The sequence below is a fragment of the Lissotriton helveticus genome, chromosome 3_1 (genome assembly GCF_964261635.1).
Source record: "Lissotriton helveticus chromosome 3_1, aLisHel1.1, whole genome shotgun sequence".
NCBI classification, from domain to species: domain Eukaryota; kingdom Metazoa; phylum Chordata; class Amphibia; order Caudata; family Salamandridae; genus Lissotriton; species Lissotriton helveticus.
In genome coordinates this window covers 994,546,244-994,559,761 of record NC_136061.1, presented here as the reverse complement: position 1 = coordinate 994,559,761, position 13,518 = coordinate 994,546,244, and the positions used below count along the sequence as shown (strand labels likewise).

Here is a 13,518-nt window from a genome sequence, read left to right as displayed (position 1 = left end):
CAATGTTATGGAATGTGGGGCATATACAAATGCTATGGTATTAACTTTTTAAGTTTGGGATAAATTTTGAAAGGAGTGACATGTATGTGAAAAATATTGTAAAGGTAAAATATTGTAAAGGTAAAAAACGATAAAGGTAAAAAAACTGAGAAACATAGCAGAACTAACATAAACCTAGACATGTGTTATGTGTGCACTGCATACATTAAGACCAGGTAGTGCTAGGGTAATGTGCATGTCATCATTCTATGTATATATACACCATACAACCATTCTTGCATTTTTTGCGATTGATACAAAATATTGCAAGCCCACACATGTAGGCTTAGCTTATGCTTTCTATTACATACATATTTTCCATGAATGTGTAACTGAATGACATACTTTTTAAGTGTGTGTGGTTAGTTTAATAAATGTTGCCAGAATCAGAGAGAGTGCAACATGTTAGAATGTCATGAAGGGATGGATATTATTAAGAAACCCTGCCACTCAGCCCAGTGGATACACCTCTCAAAACAACTGAACAGCACTAGTCACTGCTCTGCAGGCTTCTTCCCTCTTTTCAACCCTCCTTTGAGATAATTCTGCCTTTTATTATCATTGTGCCTGACATCTTTGCAAATTATACGGGTTTGAAGGAGAGGGAAAATATTTAAAAGGGTTTTCTTTCACATATATCATAATCTCTTATCAGGCATGCCACACATTTTTTGCTTTGCCGGGCAGGGGTCCAAAATTTGCTGCGTGGCCCTTAAAGTAGGAGGTATTGTTTCTAAGTTAAACAAGCATTGAATGCATTGGTTTCGTCTATATGATGAATAAAGTACTGTTTTTATCAATCATCATCCGGGAGAAGGAAAGAGCTCTCTGACAAGTAACATGGGAGTGGAGAGGATGTGGGGCAGCGACCAGAGCTGCTGACTCAAGAGCTGGGGATCCCAATTCGAGTTTCAGTGGCGCAACAGCCTGTGATTCTATGCAAATCACTTAATCTCCCTGGGTGATAAAATGTTATATAAATATGCTACAAGAGTAAAAAGCAGAAAGAGGCAAAACTTTATGAAAAAATAGTTCTACCAAAACGGATGTTATCAGTATTTCGGTTAAGGGAAACTGATAAGCGAAGCAGATGAGGAACAAGCATTGGTAAATGCAGGAAATATGCTGCAGCTAATCGAAATGGAGGAAAAGTAAGTAGCACGCACAGGAACCAATGAGAAGCCAGGAAAGAGAGGAGGCGGGATAGAAATCCCTTTCAAGTTTATATTAAAAACAATATATTTCTCAAGCACAGCCCAAGCAATGTGCAGGCAAAACCTAAAAATATCTTCCAAGGAAAGAGAGGACCCAGCAGCGCCAATATCTGGCGCCATCTAGTGGGACTGGTATGTTAGCTTCCTTATCATTAATCAAAAGAGTAGGCTTGCTTCAAAAGCTATTAAGAATTTTTGAAGCATGAGTGCAGGGCCATAAAAAAATGCAGAAGAGGGGAATAATGGCCCTTCTCTGAGGGCCTTGACGTAGGTGCACTGAAAGTGCATGGACCATGCGTCGTCCAGTATACTTGAGGGTAGTCTTATTTTTAACACAGGCCACAAGAAAAAAAAAATCATTCTTGGCGGATCAAGCTTCCCGAAATGTGAGGAACCAGACGAAATCTGCCGACCTCCATCATTGCTTCTGGCTGGTAAAATGACTTGCAGCAATGACCAACAAAATATCAAATGCAATGCGCACTTGTCCCAAAGGGCTGATCCAAAAATAAGTCAGTCAGCCAATGAACTGCATTTCAGAAAATCCCGCAGCTGTATCATGCTTGCCTCTGTTTTGCCTTGCGGGTCAGAGATCAATAGACTTTTTTCTGTTAGGAATATCATATTGTAAGACTGGTTTATTTATAGCTTCTGCACTCCTCCTTCTGGGCATGAAAATACCCTATAGGCTTATACTAAGATTTATGTTTCCTGTAGTTGTCCGCCTACATTTACCAACGTATTCCAGTAAAAGGACCAAACAAATTATCTTTCGATGATTCCTTTTTAAAGATTCATAAAGAACATTACATATGTATGTAAGTCATTAAAAACTTCACATCCAGCAATACTCAATAAAAGTATCGTTGTTAAAGTGCCCTGCAAAGCAATATTGTTAAAACATTAATGATTCACTTTGGCATAATCTCAGAACTGACAGTAAGGTATACCAACCTACATTTTTTAATCAAATGCTGAAACTGTACAGTTTATCAAAGCGTGAGTATAAAACAAGGCATTAAAGCTGCCTCTGGTGTTAACAAATAATACACGAGGGTATGGCAAGAGAGCAGGGTTTGCTTGTGACAAAGTAAGTGCTTAATTTGTAAAAAAAAAAAAAAGAAATGAAAAAAAGAAAGAAAAATAATAAAGGTAGCAAAAGTATTTATGTAAGAGCCGGCTGCCAGTGTGGCCAAGTGGTGTGGTTGCCCAGTGCCCAAGGAGCTTGAATCCATACCATGCATCTTTCTTCTGTCCCCCTACACTTCCTGCCTATATTTTTCAATCTCCCAGGTTTTTTTCCAATCTGCTTGGTCCCTTTGTCACTTGTTCTCTATTTTTCTCTATTTTTTTCTTTTTCTTTCTTTGTCCCTGTTCTGCTTTTTTCCACATTGATTTAAATCTGATGATGAAAAACACTCTGGTTTTTGGTCTTCAAAAATAGGTTCCAGTCCCCACCACTTGTAACAAGTGGCACAAATTAAGCATCTACCACAAGCAATCAGAATACAAGTAAATGTTAGATAGACTTTATTGAGGTTTTCAGATGAGTACAGGTTACTCCATGTCACCAAGGAGACAATTCTATAGTCCTGTGCTTTTCTTTTATAAATAAAGGCTTTCAGGTATGTTAGTTATACTAGATTTACTGAAGCAAATGAGGACTGAAGCTCCTAGAATGGATTAGGCTGATAAAAACCCACTACAGTTGTTGGTGACATCCAGCCATCTTCGTACAATTACTTCCAGCACAGATTGTCAGTAGTGTGCAATATCCACCTCAGAACATTGGGCTTCACTTTCAAATCATACAATTCACTGGAACTAAACTACCAGCCCCAGAATTCCAGTGCCTCGTTTGTGCACAAGGCATAATTGCAGCTCATCAAATTGAGTGTGAGGAGGGCAGCCTGATTCTAAGTTTGATCTGATGCTTTTTTGGCAGTTTGAGGTAAATAGAATTTTTATAGTCAAGCCTCAAGGAAACCACAACGAGTACTAGGACAATTTAGTGAAGAACCATCTGATCAGCATGTGAGGAATCTTAACGATTTCCATAAGTCTAAGAATGCATTCTCGGTAACAGGATTGATTTATGGAGTGAAAAAGCAGTCACAGTTGAAAAATGCACCTAGAGCGTGTCTTTCTGGCAGGTGGAGGGGAGAGTTGGCTAACTGAAAGGTAAATATGAAGGGCTAACTGGGTCCTTGAGCAGTAGAGGCTCCTCTGCTCAGGTGGAGGAGAGTCCCCACACTCACTGCTTTGCAGCAGTGAAAGAAAATAAAAATAAAATGATAATAACTTGATGTTATTATCATGTATTTGTTCCTGCTGTGGAAGCATGGGGTTGGGGTGGGGTGAGGTGGGGCTGCTCTGCTCACAGAGCAGGGCAGGGGAGGAGTGGTGGGCACACTGAAATGTGCATGACGCTTTGGACGGCTGTCTAGAGCCGCCCAAACAGTCCTGCTCACTTAGAATGTTCTCCACTCAAGCTGCATTACAGCCTGGGTGGAGAACATGCCTAGCCCCCCAGTCCCTGTCTGAGTGCAGAGCTATGGCGCTCAGACCAATCACAGACCAATCACAACGCATTGCAGCATTGTAATTGGCTTAGGAGAGCCAATCGCAATGCTGCTTCCTGTTCAGCTGACGCGGAAGGGAGACGACGTGGGACAGAGCGGCCAGGAGGTAGGCAACTTTTTCTTTTTTCACACCCCTTTACCCCCAGTCACCCCAGATCTGTGCCGGCCGCCACTGGTCTCGAGTAGGACCATTTTCAGCCCCTGTGGTAGAGACAGTTGAGTTTTATCAAATGGCGTACATATTTCACTAAGTAACTATTTCTGTGAGGGTCCACAAATCTTTGCTCTAATTTAAACAAGATCTGGATGTCATCTGCATGCGTGTGATAGCTAATGTCTTGTTTATTGACAATGTGAACCTACAGAACCATATAGATATTGAACAGTTTTGTCAAGAGGGTCAATGTCTATGGAACCGCACAGTTGATGGAGGGGATTTATGATAGGAATGAACTAAGTATAACTTGTTGGGTGCACTATCTTAAAAAAGGAAGTGAACTGAGTTAAAGCAGTTCCACCTACACCTGCATGTGCAGACAAGTGTCTGAGCAGCATGTGGAGGTCTATAATGTTGAATGCTTCTTAGATAGCCAAGGTGATTTGGCCACAGATCTGGCCTTGGTCACAGTGGTTAGGAGTTTTTCTTAGTTAACTATCTTTTTTTAAACAGATACACATGAAAAAAGGCATGGCATAAACCATATATGCAGATACACAGAGTATAATATTCTATTTATTACTATTGTGTCATGGCTCACTTGAGGCATTGGTTCTTGTGAATCATGGCCCCCCAGCACACTCAACGCTGGTAATAAATAGCACATTGTACTCTCAAGTGCTTACCAGCACTGTAGCTGGGTCTTAAAAAGGTATTACTAGAACCACAAACTAAAACTGAACTTTGAGGATATGTCCATAGGAATAACGATATAGTATTAGCTCACAGAGGGTGTGCAGACTACAACAAAGGCATGTAGGTACCCTACACCCCACCTTCATGTATTATTAACCTACATCCTTTGACTTTTGGATGCTTGGCAATGGTAACATGTAAAACTTCTTCTGAAAGCATTATTTGTCCTGATGAATAACCCCTACTTATTAAGGATGGGCAGAAACGTATATTTACCTCATTGGCTGAACAGCAACATAAGCTGTTGTTTGTCCCAAACTTCTAAATCTGTTACTCTTATTTCTTGTACCAACATTTATTTGTTGTCATCTGCACACTTTTTTGAGCTACTGATATACCTTCTAATGAATATATAAATTACAATTTTGATTGTAAACTGTAATAATCAAACATGGTTCTGGACATTGTGCAATCTAAACAAAAGGTAATTTACCTTCCTATATCCAAGACTTTCTTGTGATTTCTTTCACCTCCTATGGTCTTCTCTTCTCTCCCCACCATCCCACCCCACCCCATGCCTGTGGCATGAAAGGCAGGAGAGAAAGCAAGTCACTAATGCTAGGATTGGGTGGAAGTGTCATTCAACACATAGAATTGACGGAATTTTGGTCACTCCACATTACTCTTTAAAGCAGAGTTCTAGCCAAATTCTGCCAATCACTGCATGACAGTATTTTTCTCATGAGAGACTTGAGAAAATGCGACTTGGAGAGCATGATTTGGCATCCCTTAGCGTGATTTTCTAACACAGGAGGTCGTTCGCTGTCAAAGGGCTGCCATCCGAGTAGATTTGCTGCCACTCGAGTAGATTTTCTCAAGCAGCAGCAAAATAAACTCGAATAGCCACGCCCTCTTGAGCAATTCATGGTGCATTTTTTCCACTCGGCAGAACACCATGCAATCTTGCAGAATTTAAATGTAACTCAGCAGAATTCTGTGGAGTGAAACTCAGCGAGTTCCGCCCACCGATAAATAATGCTACTAATCAAAATATTTTTGTTGAAATGGAATATATTTTCATCTAGGCATGTGTCAATATCCAGCGGTTGTCAGGAATGGGGACCCACGGGGACCTTGGCATGAGCCGGTGTCCCCCTGGGAGGTTTCGCGAGGGTAGGTTATTTAAGGAAGTCGGTGGGCGGGAATGACGTCACTGGTGAAGGCGGGAGGTGTGTGGCGTAGTTGTTTGTCCCACCCACCCTTCCCTCTTTTTTAATTTTTATTTCTTTTTCTTTATTTATAAAAAAAAAAATTGTCACGTTAAGACAGTTTTACAGTTTTATCCTTTCTTGGTTTATAATCTCATTAGGCACTCTCTGGGGGGTCTGGATAGTCTAGAGCGGGCTTATCCTTTCCCTCTGGGGGTGGGGGGAGGATAGGAGAAAAATGGTTATGGAAAGATAATGAGGAGAAAACCAATTGTTGGGATTGTACAGTATTGGGGGTATTTATTGATAAGTTTTTGGGAATGTTTTTGGTTCTACATCTATTATTGAAAATGTTTGGGGAAAAATGTATCAATGTGTGTTCTTTCTATCGTAATAAATGTAAAGTAAAGGATTATCTGTTTTGACTGTCTTAAATAAAAAGTGACCTTTTTTGCTATAATATTTAAGTGTGGATTGTTCTTATTGCGCGATCACCCTCTAACCTGTCTGTGCAACAAATTTAATGCAATTCTATGAATGTGGCATTAGAGAAGAAATGTGCGCGCAATGATTGGGTTTCGAATTTAGAACCTGGAACACTGAAATGGCACCTTATGGTAAATATATTTGAGTTTAATATAATCAGATATCGTCTGTAGAATAAAAACAATTAAATATCATCACAGGGCGCCCTGTCAAAATAAGAAAAACAATTCTTATTTTCAAAGCCCTACTCCGGGAAACACAACCAGATACCAGATGGGACTCCGCGAGCGGTAAAGTACATCATAACAGTCTGCTGGACCACCATGTACTGAAGGAATCACACTGCGCCGCATTTCATTAGATCACTCGTGGCTGCTGGGCGCGCGCTCCCTGACGTGGGCGCGCGCATCAGCACGCAGGTGTTTCTGGCTCGAGGGCAGGCTCGCAGATTAACAGCTACGCATCAATAATATAACACATGCTACTCACATCCGAGTTGAAGCGGAGCTGGCAAACATTGCAAGAGATCACTTGCTTCTTCCTGGGCGGCAGGGACACCCCAAACGTGTGGTTTATGACGGCTTTTTGCACAGGATCCATCTGAGCGAGTGAAAAAAAACAAAGCAAACATGAACAACCAGAAAAAACAAAGCAAACATGAACAACCATAGGAATAACAAATCAAACATGAACAACCAGAAAAAACAAAGCAAACATGAACAACCATAGGAATAACAAAGCAAATATGAACAACTTGAAAAAACAAAGCAAACATGAACAACGGGAATGACGAAAATACACTGTACATATTTGTTGCCAGAACACATCATAACCCAATCTTTGTTGCACATTTCAGAAGAAAATGAACCAGCAGTCGTGTGTGTGTGCTTCTTGCTACAAGCTTAGAGTAGAGAAATCTGCCGCCTTGGTACTATTGTACAAATATCAGTGTAATATGGGGCAGTTACCGTACACGAAGGGTAATGTAAACGCAACAATATATATTCTGTATCAGAAATATAACATCAAGCTGCAATGTGCTGTGTGTCGTCTTCTAGAACATAAAGGACTGTGCAAAAAAAATACAATGTTCCCCAGTCTTTCTCAGTCCAGATGAGGGATACATGCGCAAGTGTGACTTGTTTGGTTTCTCTAAGTCTAGTGGTTCGCATTAAATATCCATAACAAACCAGCAAAACATATATTAAAATACACCTTGTAAATCAGTTTTATACGTGTAGGCATACATCCAAATTTCGTTTCACTCGACGTTGCTTGCTTCAAACGCATGCACAAAGAGGCCTCTTGCAGTTGTTTCCAAACACCCTCTGAACACGAGCCCAAAACAAAACATATTTACCTAGGGCAAAAATGGACTCGACAAGTCCCTCTGGCCTTTACTATGTGACTGGAAACCACCAGCCAATGTCACCAGGAAACGCAAACGTCGGTAGAGCTCGAGAAACGGCAGCAAACAATTCTCTGGTGCATTCAGATCAAAATCCGCAGGAAATGATGTACGAGGAACAGCGAACAGGCAACATCCTCCTCCGAGGGCTAGGCAGGTGTAAGTGTTGGACTCCCACAGAAGTGTTGCGTTTCAGAGGTCAGGGCCTGGCATGATCCCGCTCGGAGTAAGTGGCCTTAGCTCCCAAACAAGGGGCCTGTATGGAGGCAGCGCTGGATGAGAACCCAAGAAGGCGCGACATTAACAATTGATAGGTTTTAAATATGTCAGCCACTGGGGTGGATTACAGGGCGTTTCAATAGCCACATGCTATCTGCCTGACAGCAGGTTAACGCCATGATGTAAACCGATACACGAACGCTAAATTACAGACACCATCTGAATCAACGCCCATGTCAGGTGTTCCCACACACAGTGCTATTTAAAGTTACTCTGAAAACGGGGGCATAGGCTGTTAAATAGTACAGTTTCCAGCTTCTCTTTAACTCTAAAATGCAAATAAAGCCTTGGAATTGCGCACATAATTTGGAAATGAGGCAGATTGGACTTAAACTGAATCTTGAAATAGCAGGTGGTCATGGCACAAATATTAAAAATTAGTGTGGGGCTAATTTGAATATGTAATAACAGCAGTGACTTCTTGGGAAGGGGGTTGGCAAGAAGTTATGCGACACCCCGATAATATTCCTTATGTAAAAGAGATTGGAAAACTTTGCAGACAAAGCTGAGCTACTCTATGTACAAGAATGTCAATTTTTGTCTACAATGTTTGTTTTCATATCTAAACCAAACAGACACGTACATTAACTTGCTGTCTGTGCACAACGCTGTGAATAGTTTAGACAATGAGTGGGTCTACATTTAAATCATAGGCCATGCTTTTCTAAAGATTTAATCACTTTGCTCAGTATGAAATAATGAACTCCTTTATATACTTGATGTACAAATAAAAACGATGAATAGAATACCTAATTAGGAAGCTATTCGCTCTTATTGTTGGCACTTATATTTAGAGTCAATGAAGTTAGCAACAACAGTGATATATTTAACAGTGTTTAATTTGTGGTCGTGGTTGCCGGTGGGCAGCACCGACACTATTTTCTTGCAACTAGGCCACATGGTCAGTCCCGGTCCTAGGTAAACAAATGTCCTGGCATGGTGCTGCCTGTCCCTGTATCTCTGGAGACCTGTCGAGGCTGAGGAATTCGGTGGTTTTGTGGCCAGCCTGCTATGTAGAATGAAGATACTTGGATCACGGACCCGACATGGAGCAGAGACAGCAGTGAGAAGGCTGGAAGATTTGCACCTTATACCTCCAGTTGACTTGCGGTTGTGGGAAGCGGGGAAGTGTTTGTGTTCATAAAGTACAGAGTGTTTATTTATTTATTTAGGAGTTTTATATAGTGCTAGCCAGACCTGAGGGTATGGGAGAGCTTTACAACATAAGTAATGGTGAAATCAGTCAAAGAAAACCAATATTATACATATTGATTCATGGCGAATTAAAAGACGGAGAATATAGTATCACATTATTGGCATGAAAACGCATTATATAGGAGTCGTATACAAAATGATTTGTGTGAGGACCTTTTTCGGGAGAGGAGGTCCATGTACCGTTTGGGTGGTGGGAGAGGTAGAAGTCTTAATGCTCAGGTGGCTGAGTGCTGCAGTGTGCAGGAGTTTGCGTTTGGGCAGCGGCTATCCATTTGGAAGGGATCGGTTGAGGAGAGGTCTTTGAGTTGTCTTTTGAAGTTTACAAAGGAGGGGTGGTCCTGATATGAACTGGGATGGAGTTCCAGATTTTGGGCGCATTTCCAGAGAAGGATCGATATGCGTTTTTTTTGTTTATTATACAGTGGAGCATACTGCACGGCAGGTTTTGTACTGTGCAGTGTGTTCATACAGGTTTCACAAAGCATATACTACTCAGAAGCTGTATTCCGTACTGGAGGGCTGCTCTGTATTATAGAGTGCAGCATTCACACTAACAGGGCACGGGTACTGAAAACTAAATCACAGTGTACTGGGGCTTGGGCGATAATGGAGTTTATATATAAGGTCTCAACCTGCACTAGGGCTAGCAGGCATTCTCGCAGCACCCTTTACCCACCCTTCCTGTGCCAGACCCCCTTCCAATGCCCTCTTGTACCCCACATCCTCTCTTCCCACACAGACTGCTGACCAGTATTACTCAGAGCCAACTCGAGCCCTCTGGCTGCAGTCATGGCCACGTATAAAGGCTGGCAGCCATAAAACATGAAATGTGCTGCCACTGTCTGCTGTCAAAGAATGTTACAAGGAAACACTGGTGCAATAGGGTGAGGCAAATTGAATGTATGGGGGTCGAGGGGATATCATGGGTGCCCCTATTATTATTATGTTATTAAGAAAAACAAGGGAACCCACTCGGGAAGCAAGGACCAAGGGTATTAGTAATATCAGTCAACAAAGGTCCTTGACAAAAGACAAAATACGTAGACTAAGAATAACTATAGGCCACAATCTGCACTATAATGAGTAAGATGTCCAGCCGGACCCTGAATTTAATCAATGTAAAGAGTAGAAAACATTTAAAAACGACATGTATATAGTGGGACACAATCCTGTATCCACAACAAAACAAAGGCTAGACAAACATTTTACAAAAATAGGAGGGTAACAGGCAATTTTGCACATTGTGAGAAGCTAGTACAAGTTAGAAAGGATCAATCTAACTTTACTCTTGTAGTAAAAACGCTTTTATGTCACACAGTGGGGAACTAGTGTTTAGACTACAACAACTGTCGACGGCGTTTCGATCCTATAAAAATGAAGGATCATCATCAGGACAACCAATGAATTGCCTACTATGTAAGCCTGTGAATAGAAATGGGAAAACATAAAAAACGCAAAAAACAATTGTTTAGATCCTTAATTCATCCTACAGTTCATAGCCATGCTTTAAGGTTTGAAAAACTGTCATATGTGCGGGAAGGTGCAGTAACTGGTGACATTCAACCACACTTTCTTATTTGTGATCTAACAACCAGTGAATAGGTTACTGTGTTCAACAGGGCAGGGAAGCTAAGAGTGAGGTGTCAAGTCGGATGAACAAGAGCGGTAGGTCTTGAGATTGTCTGTATCTTGATTAGCACTAATGGCTCGACGTGGTCAGGCTCGAGAGAGGGGAGGGACCTCTTAAAATCAACTAATAGTGAGGATGTTGAGCTAACCAAGGCTGACATTGCAGCAAATATATGGGGGGCTTACCTGATTGATAAGGAGGACTAGGCGTCTGGGTTCACTACTATGGTGATAAGGCAGGATGGGTCCAGAGTGAAAAACCTAGGGAAGGCATGTAGTTAAACATCAGCCAAGACCAGGGATGTAAAAACGGAAGGAAATTGACAGTGGCACTTACCTCCGTGTGTTTCTGTTTCCAGAAGGAATGGAACCAAGGGGTGGTGGACGCCCTAGTTACGGTAAGGCTAAAGACAAAGAAAGGGAATGTAAGCCAGGACTAAGGAGGGAACACCCAAGGGGGATAACCAAGGAGAGTTTTAGGGGTGCTCACCTGCATGGAGGACATACAATACGTCCCGTCTAGCGGCGCCACTACAATCAGAGGAAGGGCGCTTCAATCTCTAGGGAGAGAGGACATCCAATTTAGGGTTGAACCTTGGGACAGGATGGGGAGTGTGGGTTTGGGATCGATAGAAGTGCTTACCAGCGTGTAGATTTCAATTGCGTAATGAAGGGCGCAATTGATAGTGGCCACCCGGAATCAAGGTGTCACCTGCGGAATTTAAATTGTGTAAGTGGTGGAATCATATAGCTTATGGCTCGAGCTCATTTATCAAGCTGGGAGGGGGAGAGCTAGGCTTACCTCCGTGTTCAATTGAAACAGCGGAAAGGTACAAACCGTGCCTATTCGAACCCACGTAACACCAGGCCTTGGGGTCGCTTTAACCAACGGCAAACCCTAGTTGGCTTTTCTGATTCCTCTGTTGATTTATCGGACAACTCCGATTCAGGGGATAACGCAGGTCCATCAAATAGGAACCCTGCTCCTAGTAGGAGTAATTTTTTAGAAAGAGGCCAATCCAATCCACCGACAAGTGGGAAAGCCTAACGAGTACCACGGTGGTACAATCCGCCGGGGGAGCGACAAATGCGACAGAAATTTTATCAGTGGTAGATACTGATACAATGAATACACAGACCATCCCCATTTTTAATTTATCTACTCATAATTTGTCCATTGCTGAAACCTCACTCCTTAGTAAGGGACTCTCTTTCGTGCCCACCGTACGCACTGACTTTCTTGAACTACAGACCGACATCCTCAGATTTTTTCGGAGGATTCGCCTAGAAGCTTTCTTCCAACTAAATCCGACACCCTCGGTTATTGCAAACACCCCTTTCAGACCACCTTCCACCTTCTCTCCTACAGCAGGTATGGTCCCCCTAGTAGTAATTACTTTTGAAAAAATGGTTACTAAAGAGCTTAATGCCCTTAAGGAAACCAAAAAATTAATTCCATACAATCTGCCAATAGAAGAAAAGAAAGCCATCCAAACATTGAAAAATATTGACACCTTGATCATCAAAAGTGTGGACAAGGGGAGAGGTATTGTTTTACAAAATAGAGACTTGTATGCAAAGGAAATCCTCAGACAATTGGCTAATACTGACCATTATATGAGGCTCCCTACTAACCCAAAGAGCCTACAGAGCCTTATCTCTAAAATCACTACAGAGGCCTTAGAGTTGGGAATCATTAACACGAAAGAATCCCAATTTCTTAACATCAAATCACCTATAATGCCTGTAATTTACACCCTGCCGAAGGTCCACAAAAATATCTTAAACCCACCAGGTAGACCTATAGTGTCCGGGTGTGGCTCCATTCTTGAGCCCCTCGGGCACTATGTGAATTTCTTTATTAAGGAATTTGTACCAGTCACTCAATGCTACGTCAGGGATAGCATGGCCATGGTGAACCTGATTGAAGAAACATAATTCTCTGTGGGAGATCAGGTATTGTGTACAATGGACGTTGAGTCCTTGTACACAATTATCCCCCAAACTGCGGCCCTTTTGGTTATACGTGACATTCTTGAAAACAGGCCTAGACCATATAGGGTTCCTTCTGTCTTTATTCTTCAATTGCTGGAAATCTGCTTAACAAGAAATTTCTTTGCATTTGAGCAACAATACTATCAACAAGTGAAGGGGACGTCTATGGGGGCTATTTTTGCCCCCAATCTGGCCATACTCTTTATGGATAAAATTGAGACAGATACTATACTGACTCCTACCAACCCATTTTCGTCTGCCATCTCTATTTGGAGACGTTACATTGACGATATCTTCCTAATCTGGAACAATGACCATGATAGCCTGAATCAGTTTATCCATTGGCTCAATAACAACTGCTGTGGGCTCACATTTACGAGCACAGTTGATGCAGAGTCGATTCCCTTTTTAGATCTCAACATCTATCATTCTGAAGGTGTATTGCATACTAAACTATACCGCAAACCTACCGAAAGGAACACACTTCTGAGCTACAATAGCAATCACCCCAGAGCACTGAGGGACTCCCTACCCTATTCACAATTCCTCCGTATTAGACGGAATTGCTTTGCAAAGGAGGATTACTTTAAGGAAGCTGCAGTATTATCTG

At 41.9% G+C, this 13,518-nt stretch overlaps 1 protein-coding gene across 5 annotated transcripts in view; it reads right to left on the bottom strand.

The window, feature by feature from the left end:
- The window catches only part of ZNF385B (zinc finger protein 385B), a 1,180,505-nt gene that overhangs the window by 218,100 nt on the left and 948,887 nt on the right, over nt 1-13,518 (bottom strand). For all 5 annotated transcript variants that reach the window (XM_078681482.1, XM_078681483.1, XM_078681484.1 and 2 more), the window contains one exon: nt 6,872-6,982. In XM_078681482.1, the coding sequence (XP_078537608.1) occupies nt 6,872-6,982 (111 nt within the window). The remainder of the gene's footprint in view (nt 1-6,871; nt 6,983-13,518) is intronic.